General features: G+C 38.9%; 1 protein-coding gene across 1 annotated transcript in view; it reads right to left on the bottom strand.

The window, feature by feature from the left end:
- LOC106071135 (uncharacterized) overlaps positions 1-12,323 on the bottom strand; it is a 28,908-nt gene extending 16,585 nt beyond the window's left edge. Inside the window, exons 1-4 of the mRNA XM_013231170.2 lie at positions 11,960-12,323; positions 10,964-11,199; positions 6,380-6,493; positions 3,166-3,289 (exon numbers count right to left, since the gene is read on the bottom strand). Of these exons, the coding sequence (XP_013086624.2) occupies positions 3,166-3,289; positions 6,380-6,493; positions 10,964-11,199; positions 11,960-12,136 (651 nt within the window). The 5' untranslated portion in view covers positions 12,137-12,323. The remainder of the gene's footprint in view (positions 1-3,165; positions 3,290-6,379; positions 6,494-10,963; positions 11,200-11,959) is intronic.
- Positions 12,324-14,342: the final 2,019 nt, after the last annotated feature.

Below are 14,342 nucleotides of genomic sequence, written 5' to 3'. Positions count from 1 at the left end.
ATTTAGTTTCTTTGTATGGCGTACAAATCGCTGTACAAAAAATATGTACATATTCAATATTTGTGTGATTAGGGCGCTTTGTATGTGGCAAAAACAAGATGTATATAATCTGCAAGTGTTTGTTAAAAGTAAGAAGGATCTGTCAGAGTACAGCCTCACCAAACCTCTCAAAGTTTTTGCTTTGAGAAGATTGCTAACAATGTTTGTATTTCTAGGAGAAGACAACTTGTATTCATCTAAATACAATGATTATTTTTGATCACCTCCCTTAAACAAAATTCAAAATAATATCGACAATTGTCAGTTTCTGTGCAAAGGACTTTTTGAGCGGCATGAAGCACCTCTTTATATTTGGCGCATTGGGCCGCCTCTGGACTGCTATTCTATTTTAATAATTATGTTTTTGTTTCTATGTAAACTGTCCAAATGAAATTGATATTTCCAATGAGTTCAACACATTTGTCGCAAAGTGTTATCAGTGTGTTGTTGTTTGTTGTTTTGGCCTAAGGTTAGGACCAACGTCATATTCTACAACATGCTTGGTAAATCCTTTGATATTGTCTTTATAATATATATTTCGTATGAAGTCGAATAGCACTACTTTTTCTGTTTCTTAGTATTTTTTATCCTAGAGTTATTAGTTAAGGTTAAAAGTGGTCTATATATTTAATTTACATATATATATATATTAATTACATACAATCTTAGACTCAAATGCTACACATTGATAGATATATAACAATATGTTAATTATATACATGAGATAATGACTGGCGTATTGATAAATCATTTCGTTTAGCGGACGTGAAATTATCTAAATTGTAAGGCCTAAGCTTGCTGGCGGATTCATAAACCATTTCATTAGGAGAATTGTGTGTGGTTCGGTTGAAGGTTGTCAATGTTAGCGGATATGTTTTTGTTTTTTTTTGTTTCTTAGATTTTATAACACAGTTTTTAATATGTTATATAATTATTTTATCGTTAATAATTATTTCTATAACATATCACTGAAATGCACGTACATCAATATATCACATATAGATCAAGGTCTGGTCATATCGAAGCACTTTTAAAGAAAAAACACAATTTGTATCAATCGAATTTTTCCAGATTTTGTAAAATTTAAATAAAAACAAAAGCGCTTGATTTTTTTTAAAACAATTCCACAATACTAAAAGTCGTGGCCTCTATAGCTGACATGTATGGACAGTGGCGTTGCTATGAGGGAGGTCCACAAAGACACCAATGTACTGATAACTGTAACATTCCTTTTTCCAAATGCAGACATTAAAAAAAAAAGGATTTACTTTATTTCGATACCCGAACATGATATTTCTTCACATTTAGCAATACAGATAAATGTTATACACAAATATAATGGCTGGTTTAGTGGTTCAGGAGATAACACGAGCTAATTGCTCTGGTAGACACAAACCATAGCGACGCCACTGTAACTGGGTTACGACCAATCAAAAGTTCATAAATTCTTAGTAAAAAAAATGTGTATATTCAGCTAAGAAATAAATATACCATGTCACATGTGTTTTTGTTCTGCCACCCTTTTATCTATTAATTACTTATTAACAAGCAGGTCAATAATTAAATTTCATTTCACAAAATTTTAATGTGCATCGTAAGTACGTGTGAATAACGTAGAACAAATGCATCCGAAAATATATAAAAAAGATTGCAGCAAACTAAGATGACAGTGGGGCATCCTCTCTGTTTTAAAGATTGTATGTGCTATATCTTTGACCTTATACATGAAGATGTGGAGTATCTACTATTTTAGTACTTCAATGTGGTATTGTAGTGTCCCTTCAAAGTTTGCTACTGTGGTGTGAAGTGCTCCACTGTGGCATTGAATGTTAATGAAGTGTCCTACCGTGGTATGTTAATGAATTGTCCTACTGTGGTGTGTTAATGAAGTGTCCTATTGTGGTGTGTTAATGAAGTCTCCTATTGTGGTGTGTTAATGAAGTGTCCTATTGTGGTGTGTTAATGAATTGTCCTACTGTGGTGTGTTAATGAAGTGTCCTATTGTGGTGTGTTAATGAAGTGTCCTATTGTGGTGTGTTAATGAAGTGTCCTACACTTGCATGTTAATTGCATGTCCTAATGTGGTGTGTTAATGAAGTGTTGAAATGTAATCTTTTACTGAAGTGTCCTATTCTGGTATGTTAATGAATTGTCCTATTGTGGAGTGTTAATGGTGTTTTAATAAAGTGTCCTATTGTGGTGTGTCAATGAAGTGTCCTATTGTGGTGTGTTAATGAAGTGTCCTATTGTGGTGTGTTAATGAAGTGTCCTACACTTGTATGTTAATTGCATGTCCTAATGTGGTGTGTTAATGAAGTGTTGAAATGTAATCTTTTAATGAAGTGTCATACTGTGCTATGTTAATGAAGTTTCCTAATGTCGTGTGTTAATGAAGTGTTCTTCTATGGTGTGACGTGTGTTCCTGTAGTGTGAAATGTGTTTTTTTTATTATAGTGTGCTTTCGCTGTCAGGTAATGTTGTGTGCTTTCGTAATCAGCTAGTGTGCTTATCCAGTTGGCTAGTTAATGTGCTATACAATGAGCCACCGAAGTATACTAGAACAGAGTGCTGATTTGTCAATGTGGTGTGCTAGTGTGCTGTAACAGCGTGCTAATATAGTGAGGTAATGCATTTTTAAAATCTGGTATGCTAGTGTAGTGTGCTTTTTCTCTAATATGTTGTGCTAGTGTAGCGTGCTAGTTTGCTAATACAGTAGTGTGTGCTAGTGTTATGTGCTAATTGTCTTGAAGTTTATGCTTACTTAGTGTGCTTATTTGCTATTGTTGCCAGGCTAGTGCAGTGTGCTAATTTAGTAAGATAATGAGGATTGCTAATGTGGCGTGCTATTGCAGTGTGCTTGTGCAGAGTGCTATTGTGCAGTGCGAGTTCGCTGGTAGTGTCTGTAAGTGTAGTGCACAATTGTTCTCGTGTAGTGAACTAGTGTAGATGTAGAGTTTTGTTGTAGTGTTCCTGTGTAATGTTGCTAGTATGCTAATGTAATATGCTAGTATAGTATGCTAATGCATTGTGTGTGTGTGCCTGGAGATTATTTTCATACTACGTCATCTACAACGGACACAAAAGACACAAATGGAGGGGAAGAAATAGTTGCAGATAAAAACTTACCAACGTATTGTTAAATGCTATAGGATTGATCTCGAACAAGAAAACTACAGGAATGGAGCAGAAGGCAGACAAGATCACGATGCCATAGGCAGCACGTCTGACATGGTTCTTGCTGGCTGTGTACCTGAAAACACAGCAGTTAACAAAATGGATGGAAGAAATATCTTTACATGGTCTAACACCGTTTCAGCACCGCGTTTTCTTAATGTGCTTTTGTCTTTCTATAGAAGACAAGGTTTTCTCATTATATAACCTACACTGCAAGACCTTTTTAGTATCTTTGTGAATAATACAATTTATGAAATTTAATTTTGAAGCATAACACAAAATGGGGAATGGGGGAGGTGGGGGGGGGGAGGGAAGGCGAAGGGAGGATGGAAAAGAAAAATTTAAAAAAACAAAAAAGAAACAAAAAATACAAATGCTATAGACTCCTTCACATTGTGGAATGAAAGGAAACGAGAAAGCCGACAGTTATGCGAAGCTAGGAACGCTTCTAGACCCACCAGAGGGGCCGCAAACAAACAAGAGTGCAAAAGCTAATATTTGAGAATGGATCAAGTCCAAGTGGTACGACAGCTGGAACCATTGTAGTACGGAAGGGAAGGAAGTCTGGAAGGTTCTCAAACGCCCAAACTGGAAAGACGAATGGTGGTATGTAGACGGAAAGGATCAGGCAAATTAGACACGGCTTCGCAAAGGACACTGTTAGATAGGAGCCTACTTTGCTATGGTCAGAGAGAACCACGATCCCAGGATGTCGATAGGAGCCTACTTTGCTATGGTCAGAGAGAACCACGATCCCAGGATGTCGATAGGAGCCTACTTTGCTAGGGTCAGAGAGAACCACGATCCCAGGATGTCGATAGGAGCCTACTTTGCTATGGTCAGAGAGAACCACGATCCCAGGATGTCGATAGGAGCCTACTTTGCTAGGGTCAGAGAGAACCACGATCCCAGGATGTCGATAGGAGCCTACTTTGCTAGGGTCAGAGAGAACCACGATCCCAGGATGTCGATAGGAGCCTACTTTGCTATGGTCAGAGAGAACCACGATCCCAGGATGTCGATAGGAGCCTACTTTGCTAGGGTCAGAGAGAACCACGATCCCAGGATGTCGATAGGAGCCTACTTTGCTATGGTCAGAGAGAACCACGATCCCAGGATGTCGATAGGAGCCTACTTTGCTATGGTCAGAGAGAACCACGATCCCAGGATGTCGATAGGAGCCTTCTTTGCTATGGTCAGAGAGAACCACGATCCCAGGATGTCGATAGGAGCCTACTTTGCTATGGTCAGAGAGAACCACGATCCCAGGATGTCGATAGGAGCCTACTTTGCTAGGGTCAGAGAGAACCACGATCCCAGGATGTCGATAGGAGCCTTCTTTGCTATGGTCAGAGAGAACCACGATCCCAGGATGTCGATAGGAGCCTACTTTGCTATGGTCAGAGAGAACCACGATCCCAGGATGTCGATAGGAGCCTACTTTGCTAGGGTCAGAGAGAACCACGATCCCAGGATGTCGATAGGAGCCTACTTTGCTATGGTCAGAGAGAACCACGATCCCAGGATGTCGATAGGAGCCTACTTTGCTATGGTCAGAGAGAACCACGATCCCAGGATGTCGATAGGAGCCTTCTTTGCTAGGGTCAGAGAGAACCACGATCCCAGGATGTCGATAGGAGCCTTCTTTGCTATGGTCAGAGAGAACCACGATCCCAGGATGTCGATAGGAGCCTACTTTGCTATGGTCAGAGAGAACCACGATCCCAGGATGTCGATAGGAGCCTACTTTGCTAGGGTCAGAGAGAACCACGATCCCAGGATGTCGATAGGAGCCTACTTTGCTATGGTCAGAGAGAACCACGATCCCAGGATGTCGATAGGAGCCTACTTTGCTATGGTCAGAGAGACCCAGGATCCCAGGATGTCGATAGGAGCCTACTTTGCTATGGTCAGAGAGAACCACGATCCCAGGATGTCGATAGGAGCCTACTTTGCTAGGGTCAGAGAGAACCACGATCCCAGGATGTCGATAGGAGCCTTCTTTGCTATGGTCAGAGAGAACCACGATCCCAGGATGTCGATAGGAGCCTACTTTGCTATGGTCAGAGAGACCCAGGATCCCAGGATGTCGATAGGAGCCTACTTTGCTATGGTCAGAGAGAACCACGATCCCAGGATGTCGATAGGAGCCTACTTTGCTAGGGTCAGAGAGAACCACGATCCCAGGATGTCGATAGGAGCCTACTTTGCTAGGGTCAGAGAGAACCACGATCCCAGATGTCGATGGGAGCCTACTTTGCTATGGTCAGAGAGAACCACGATCCCAGGATGTCGATAGGAGCCTACTTTGCTAGGGTCAGAGAGAACCACGATCCCAGATGTCGATGGGAGCCTACTTTGCTATGGTCAGAGAGAACCACGATCCCAGATGTCGACACTGTCCGATAGGAGCCTACTTTGCTATGGTTAGAGAGAACCACGATCCCAGATGTCGACACTGTCCGATAGGAGCCTACTTTGCTAAGGTCAGAGAGAACCACGATCCCAGATGTCGACACTGTCTAAGTCGAGACAGTAGAACACATCCTCAACGACTGCAGGGTGTTCAGAAATGCATTCAGGGATACGACTAGTCTTGAAACAGAACGGGTGCATGCGGGGGTCTTGCTCTGACGGAGACAGATACCCTACAGAACACTGCCAGATACCTGGACCGTGCTGTAAGGGATTAATCCCAGCACAGAGCTTAAGTACATGGAGGCTTACAAATGGTGGCCCATTCAACTACTGCTTGTTGGCCCATAGTATTTCCCTATTGTCCACAGTCCGCCACTGCTTGCTACATATCAAATTGTAGAAACATATCATCTCGGAAAAGCTTATTTAGAACATTAGATCTATAAAAAAAAAAACGCCCACAGATAACCTACTATAGGAATGTCTTAGTTGGTTTATACTATAGTACTCAATTGATCAAAAGGAACCAAACCTATTTACATGACTAGCTTTTCTATGTTCAATAGTTTTCTAAGGTTTTCTATGGGTTTCTAAGGTTTTCTATGGGTTTCTAAGGTTTTCTTGTATATTGTAATTGCTTTATATTATTTTTTAAAACTTCTACAATTAGAATGAGAAGATAATAATTAACTCTCACAAGTTATTTCCCCTTCAAAATATTTCTAGTTATTAAAAGCGGTCAACTTACCCTTGTCGTAAGGGCAGTTCAAAACTATAAGACAGAAGACCCAGGTGGGCCATGTAGGTCAGGAAATGTCTGACGTATTCCATGGATTTACAAACATAGTTGTTGGTCACTCGCCTGGAGAGAAAATGCAAAGGAATTGTATAATTAGCAAAGAGAGAGAGTGTATGAGTGAGACACACTCAGAGAGAGAGAGAGAGAGAGAGAGATAAAGAGAGAGAGAGAGAGTACAAACAGGTAAGCCGATAATTTAAAAAAATCTCAATGTATATAGAGACCATGAAAAAAAACACTAAAATGTGTCATTTGTTATCAAGATGTTTTTTTTTCTGTTTCTTTCAAGATCATATCTCAATGGTGAACTGGGTGAAAAGCAAGGCTAATGGTTAGGATTTTTCGTACAAGAAGATTATAGTGTCGAAATCACGCGTTCGAAACCCGGTTTGAGCTTAAAAAAAATAAAAGGCAGAAATCAAGTCTAGCTAGCAACACTTTCTATAGTTGGCCACAAAGCAACTTTCTTCATGACAAGTATTCATGTCACTGCGACATTTTCGTTAAATGTTTGCACTCCTATTTCCTAGCAGTTAAGATATCAGTTCCAAGATAACAGGTCGGCCTTAATAAGTTTAAAAAAAAATCACATTTTTAAATTACGAAAATGATTTAAAAAAAAAAAAACAATCATTAGATTAATGACACTTTTGAGATTAATTAGGTCACATTAATACATTTTACAATCAATCATGTCGATTTTTATTTCAGAATTTATATGCCAGGTTCCTGTTTTTCATGTTATTCCAAATCTTGGACTCAACTTGTCTTCCGACACAAAGTCAGCTCTGCAAGGGTCTTTATCCTCAGCTGAGTTGATTAGGCCAAATCTTGGACTCAACTTGTCTTCCGACACAGATATAAGTCAGCTCTGCAAGGGTCTTTATCCTCAGCTGAGTTGATTAGGCCAAATCCGACCATATTTAACAACAGAGTCAACAGAAAACGCTAGGTGTGGCATTCATACTCTCCCGCCTTGACAACTGCAACGCCGTGCTAGCAGGTATACCTGATGACAAAATCTCCAAACTGCACAGATCACAACAACGCCTGCACGAATAGTCCTTAGAAAAACAAGACGAGATTCTGCTACTACGCTCTTGCGTACGCTTCATGGCTTCCTTTGAAAGCGAGAATCGACTACAAGGTGGCCACACAGTGTATCTATAATAAAGATATGCCCTTGTATCTTAGAAAACTGATCACTCCATATGTCCATGAGAGAGACCTGCGCTCCTTGGACTTTAGGTTTCTAGTGGTGCTACGTTTTTCCCTCTAAGTTACGGTTTGCGGGCTATTTCAGTTTCCGCACCAAAATGTTTTGAACTCACCATTGAACTCCGACAGACAACAGACATCACTACAATCAAGAATAACATTAAGACCTATCTGTTTAGAAGTTTTCTCTTAGCTTAGTTTGTCGATTTATGTCCCCTATACCAGGGGTCGGCAACCTTACTAGACGAAAGAGCCAAAGACTACAATTTACACAATTTCAACATTTTTAAAGAGCCACAAAATTTTTTATCTTCCAAACAATAAACAGTATGCCTACTCGCACTAATAAAGTTTTTAGATAAAAAAATGAATCTATTTTTTCATAAGAAAAAATATGAATTTATCTTTATATAAATAGTGTTTTACACAACAAATTAGATTATTATATAGGCCCTATATATGGTATTATTAGATAATTAGTTATTATTTAGATATGGAATTTAAACAATTAAACATTTACATACAACACTAACTTCTACTTCAATAACAAACAATTGAGCAAACAACTTCAGTGGTAACTGTGGCTATTTGCATGGTTTTAGAGAGTTTGGATAAATTTGGCTCATAGCTTGTTTTTAGTTTCAAACTCGACTCTAAATTTTCATTTGTTTGTTGCCTTCTTACTTTACTTTTAATTATATTCATCCAAGAGAACACGTGCTCGCACGAATATGCCGATGCGACGACAGTCAGCCTTCCAAATGCCAACTTTTTCACCTAACTGTAGCAATCTGGAAGGCGATTCCATGCGTCGAATATAAGTTGCCTATCTCGCGGCATTTCTTTTAAAGCTGTCCACTTGTGTTGCGTTACATATATTTCTGGACCTTCAACTCTTTCAACTTGATTTTCAGCTCTGTAAATCTTGAACTCCACAAAGCTTTACTTTTTAAATCTAACTATTGCATGTCTAGAGATCCAGTATTAGATCCTAATGGATCATGTGGATTTCGGTACTATAAGTGTTGAGAAGATTTGATTTTATAAATGCTACTATCCTTTTGTTTGTTTTGAATTGCTCAAATCTGTCAATAAATTCATCTTTAATTTTTCTTTCTAACTGTGCTGAATTAACACCTCTCAACAGTTTTACTGATTTTATCGCAATATTGCTTTACGAATTAAAAAGGAAGTAAATGACCGCTCTAAGTAATTTCTGCAAAAAGAATTTCTTTTCTCTTCAAAACAAACTAATTCTTCTACCAAAACATAGACTGGGTATCCCTTTCCTTACACTTTTAGATTCAGCTCATTTAATTTCACAGTTATATACACCATAAAGTAAAATGCTTGCAACCATTTGTCGTTCTCTAATTCAGGGTGATTAATGTCTTTATCATTTAGGAATGTAGTTAATGTATTAAAAGCAACACGCTTCCTTTGGAAAGCCATCGCACTTTTTTATCAAGAAGTTGCTCGGAATACTGAGTCTCCATTTCGTTAAGAACTCTTTAAACTGACGATGGTAGGGTGCTTTTGGCACGATACTGTTAAAAATCAACTATTTCGACCGAAAATGTTTGGACACAAAGCGCTTCTTGATGTATTATGCAGTGAAACGTAAGAATTTCGTGGTTTATTTTGCTACACAGAATCGTAATTGCCTCTTTATTTTTTCCTGTCATACTTCTCGCTCCATCAGTCGCTATTGAAACGATTTTATTTATATCGATTATATTGTCTTTAAAGTATTTTTTGCACGACATTAGCTGTATCTTCTCCTCTAGTTTGTCACGAGAGCGGTAGCAATCCTTCTTTTAGACCTTTGGGAAGACATCTATCTGACAAAAATGGTTAACTTGTGCAGTGTCTTTTATGTCGCAAGACTTATATATCGAGTGATAAAGCGGAAGAAAATTAAATATCTTCCACCTGCTAATATTTTACCTTCAAGACGAGGGGGTGTGCTGAAAAGCGAGTACAAGTGGCTGAGAGATAGAATCGAATCAGAACAATTTTTAAATGTTTTTTTTTTCCCGATAAAATAAATAATATTTGCGCATGGAACTAAAGAGCCGCAGCTTAGCATCCAAAGAGCCGCATGTGGCTCGCGAGCCGCAGGTTGCCGACCCCTGCCCTATACATACGTTTTATTAACATTCTTACATCGCCTGTCATCCTGTTTACTGAAGATCTATAATTAAATCGAGTCGTTATTTGACTTTTCTAAAGTGTAACAATGAGTATAGAAGTCTGAAGTATTCGTTTAGAAATAACAATTCATACAATCTCATGCATGATGAGATGCAGCGTAGGGAAAGTGTTAAACTATAAACTACAGTGACAATCCTAATACTATATCTTACATTATCTATTCAGCCGCTGAGACATGTACAAATGCTAAAACCATTCTTGAATCAAATAGCTACTGCATATAATTTGTAAAAATATTTTTTTTTTGTTGCACAAGGTTGAAAATAAATCGTAAAGTTAAAGTATATATATCGAAGTATATTTAACAATTGTGGAACATCAATGGTAATACAATTTAAGCAGATGAATAAAAGTTTATACAAGTATCAAATTACATTTAAAGTTTACATCAGAAAGTTGGAAATTTATTTAAAGATATAAATGTAACTGCTAACGGATTTAAAAGAATCCATCGTCTGTATTGTGATTAATCTTGTATATTCTGTGCCGTAGTAAAATGTTAACATCGTGATCCTAAAGGCCCCCCCCCCTTATAGCCTTCCTAAAGACGCTTACAACAACTAGGAGTCCAAATGCGTTTTGTTTGCTGCCATCGATCTTACTAGCAGCATTTAGGATTTGCTATATGTTTATTTTATTTTTAAGGCTCAGATTGCCATACCAGGCAGAGATATGGAAATGTAAAATAATGCAGATGTAGGCCACGCTAAAACATAGACAAGACATTTTCGCTAACACCAAACACATTTATAGTTTTATCATCTCAAGAGGCGCGATGTCTTAGCGGTTAAGCGCCTGACCTACGAAACGGGGGTTTCGGGTTCGAATCTTGGTGAAGAAAAGGATTTTTACTTTCCGGATCCTTGGGCGCCCCTAAGTCCACCCAGCTCCAATGGGTACCTGACATTACTTATGGAAAAGTAAAGTCAGTTTGTCGTTCTGCTGGCCACATTACACTCTCGTTAACCGTTGGCCACAGAAACAGATGACCTTTACATTATCTGCCCTATAGACCACAAGGTCTGAAAGGGGAACCTCTTATTATTAACTCGACCTCTGTCTAGAATGAGTTTAATCTCTAACTTGTATCACACTACTTACTCAGCTTCAAAAAACATTGCATACGGTAATACAATTAAACAGACTAAGATGTCAAGGGTGGCCAGAAACCGGAAGTACAGAGAGTCACGTGTGTAGTACGCCCTCTTCAGCTTGTTACCAAACAGGGCGAAGAAGCCGATGTTGCCCAGGGCGCCGAAAAACAGACAGGCAATGGCTATAGGGATAAATATTTCGGGGTACTTTGAAGTCTTAAAGTTGTTGTATGCTTTAACAAACTGGGGAAGAGAAAAACAAAGCAGAAAAAAAAAGTTTTTTTTTTTTTAAAGTTGAATTAATGTGTTTTGATAGCAGCCATATTATCTCAAGTAATATCTTCCACATTAAATCAAAATATCGATCACAGTACTAAGAATTATTTTTTTATACTTGACCGTACGGAAAAGGGATACCCACACTATTCAACAACCCCAATAAACTATAATTGTTGTCCTTGTTGGCTTAGTTGTTAGAAGCGGACAGCAAGACGCATTGCTTGAATTGTCAGAAGCGGACAGCAAGACGAATAGCTTGATCAATCTTAAAATAATAAAGAATTGTCCAATGCAGTGGTGCCCAGCAGCAGAGTCGCATTACAAAGTTCACATTACCACAGCAACAAAGTCGCCTGGTCGCGTGCTGTGCGCACTGGACATTAACTGTACTGTCGTCGATGGCTTCAAATTCTACCCACACCTCCCATCGGTAGAGCTTTAAGCTAGGATGTAATCATCTTCGAATCTGAAGGAACATCCGAAACATATAAAACAAACAGCTGCACCACTTTGGGGCCTCATTATCCGCTATGGGCAGAAGTTTAGAGGGGCCAGATAACTCACGGCCCGATTTTAGCCCGCGGGTGGTACGTTAGGCATCACTCGTTTTCCTCACAAAATCGCGCTGCCTTTTTTTTTTTGTGTGCTATACCATCGAAACAATGATGCAATATATTTAGATCTAAGTCCAATATTTCCGTTTCATCGTATTAATAGCAATTACCTGACTGTCGGTGTGTGTTCGAATAGATTCTGATTCGTCGATGAATATAAATCGTTCATTACTCGTGTCATTGCTCACTCTTGATGCCAGCAAGGCCTCTGTCTCTGACAACAGACGTAAACAGTATACACACACACAAAGCAGAGGCGCTAAAAGTTCGTGTACGCGTCTGCACATAGCAGCTCCTTAAGCGACTATCACTCGGCAGACGACATTGTAACCACTGATCACTGTTACTTCAATTCAAGAAAGGATTACATGAAAACAGTGGATACTTTGTTGATTCAACTACGTCGGGAGATAAACATCCTTATGTTCACACAGCGCCATTCTACTTCCGACTTTTTGGTGTGCATTCAAAAGTAAGAAACAGGTCAAGATACGTGCGTTTCAAGAAACAAAACACATTTAAATTCCATCTTTTTGTAGTGGAAAGAAAAATGACATAAAATATTATGTTTTAGTTTTAAGCTAAAATCACGAAGTAATAATTACAGTAATATTTTGGACTCCTGGGAATGCATTAATTAAATATGGTCGATCTACTACGGTATTCAAAAGAATTAAATGGATTAAAAATAAAACAACTAATTATTGATCTCTATTGTATTACCTACATTTCTCAACATCTAATTTCTTTTTTTTTTAAAGTAGAACCGATTATCTTGCTTTATAAGAACTTCCATTTCTTGTCTTTTAATGCATCTTTAAAAACAAATTAATTGTTTGACTATAAGTACTCTAGGAATAGAGGCGCGGTGGCCGAGCTGTAAAGCGCTTGGCTTCCGTAACGGGGTCCGGAGTTCGAATCCTTGTGAAGACTGACATTAGTTGGGAAAAAGTAAAGGAGGTAAGTTGTTGTGCTGTCCACATGACACCCTCGTTAACCGAAAGCCACGGAAACAGATGAACTTTACACTATCTGCCCTATAGACCACTAGGTCTGAAAGGGAACTTTACTTTTTTACTCTAATAATAAAGCTCTCTGATTTCTTGTATATTCGGTATAGTTAAAGATTCATCTTCGCAAAGATGAGCATTTCATTTTCTGTGTAACTCTACATTGTTTTTAAGTCGGAGGTTTAAATCTCACCGTGGAACTAAACCCACATGGGTTTACCTCATTAGAGTCACGTGGTGGGGATGAAAAAGAGGCCCAATCACCGAGGGTCAAGGAAAAACAACTCAACCACACTGTTCCACAACAGGGCCGCCATCTTCTAGCCTTAGTGGCGGTCCTTCCTCTGTTCGAGGCCGTCACTAGATAGGAATATGAAGAAGTTCCCCGCTTATAGCTGACCCCGGAAGACTTCGTATTACTGTAGTGATGGTCGATTCTATAGGTCTGGCCAAAAGCTGTGTGAAGCGTCTAGTGTGGTAGCTTAACTTGTTGCCACCGTGAAAGGGGGGCAATTTGTAAGTCTCTCTTGGAAAGTAAGGTCGATGTGAAAATAGGTCAAGGGTGACAAGCTCCCAGTCCATGCTTTCTGTTGTCAGAGATCCTTCCAAACAGTCAAGGATTTGAAATAAATGGGGACACACGAGGGCGCTCCTATTCCCTCGTGGACTTTCTTTTTCCAAGGTTGTAAAGTAAACTCTTGACTTTAATTATGCTACGAGGTCTTTATCCCTATTCTTAGATAGAAACTGGCTCAACGTTGTCTGTTACTGACATAAGGTTTAAGTTTAATTAAGTGAGGGACGATTAACTAAAATCGTTTTCCCATGAGATTTTATCTTAAATCTGATTAATCTTATCTTATAAATTACAAGTGTTTCTTCAAAAGATAATTTAATCCTACCCTAGCCATGTGTTAAACGTGTTTACATAGTCATACTTATTAGTTAGAGACTTAAAGTCAGCTAAATCATTAGATAATTTCATTTTAATTCTAAGTAACGGGTTTATCATTAATTAGATACGAGGAAAGCGCAAACAGGGACGTCCTCGTATTACCTGGCGCCACACCTTCATGGAGGACCCCAGAGCAGTGGACACCAGGTGGGAGGAGGCTTCAGACATTGCCAGTGACAGATCTTTATGGAGACAGCTTGCCGCCCAATGCGCCGAACGGCACGGGAGGACCTAAGTCTAAGTCTAAGTAAGATACGTCTTATACAATATCTATGTTCAAGTCACAAGTTCATGGAACCTGGGTGGGTGGAACCTAGACACAGATCTAAAAAAATAAATAAAAGGCTCTTACGATTTTGTTAGAAATTAAAACAATTATGAATATCGCTGAGAAAAGAATGACTAGCTCGTTGGCCGAAATGGGAAAACTCTAGTCTGACCGTTATAATTTTTCAAAGTAGAAATAAATAAATTTAAATTTAGCCAGAGGACTAGGACTAGATCTAGATCCAGCATTAGTTTTGAATG

The sequence above is a fragment of the Biomphalaria glabrata genome, chromosome 9, assembly GCF_947242115.1.
Source record: "Biomphalaria glabrata chromosome 9, xgBioGlab47.1, whole genome shotgun sequence".
Lineage (NCBI taxonomy): Eukaryota > Metazoa > Mollusca > Gastropoda > Planorbidae > Biomphalaria > Biomphalaria glabrata.
This window is presented reverse-complemented; position numbering and strand designations above follow the sequence as displayed.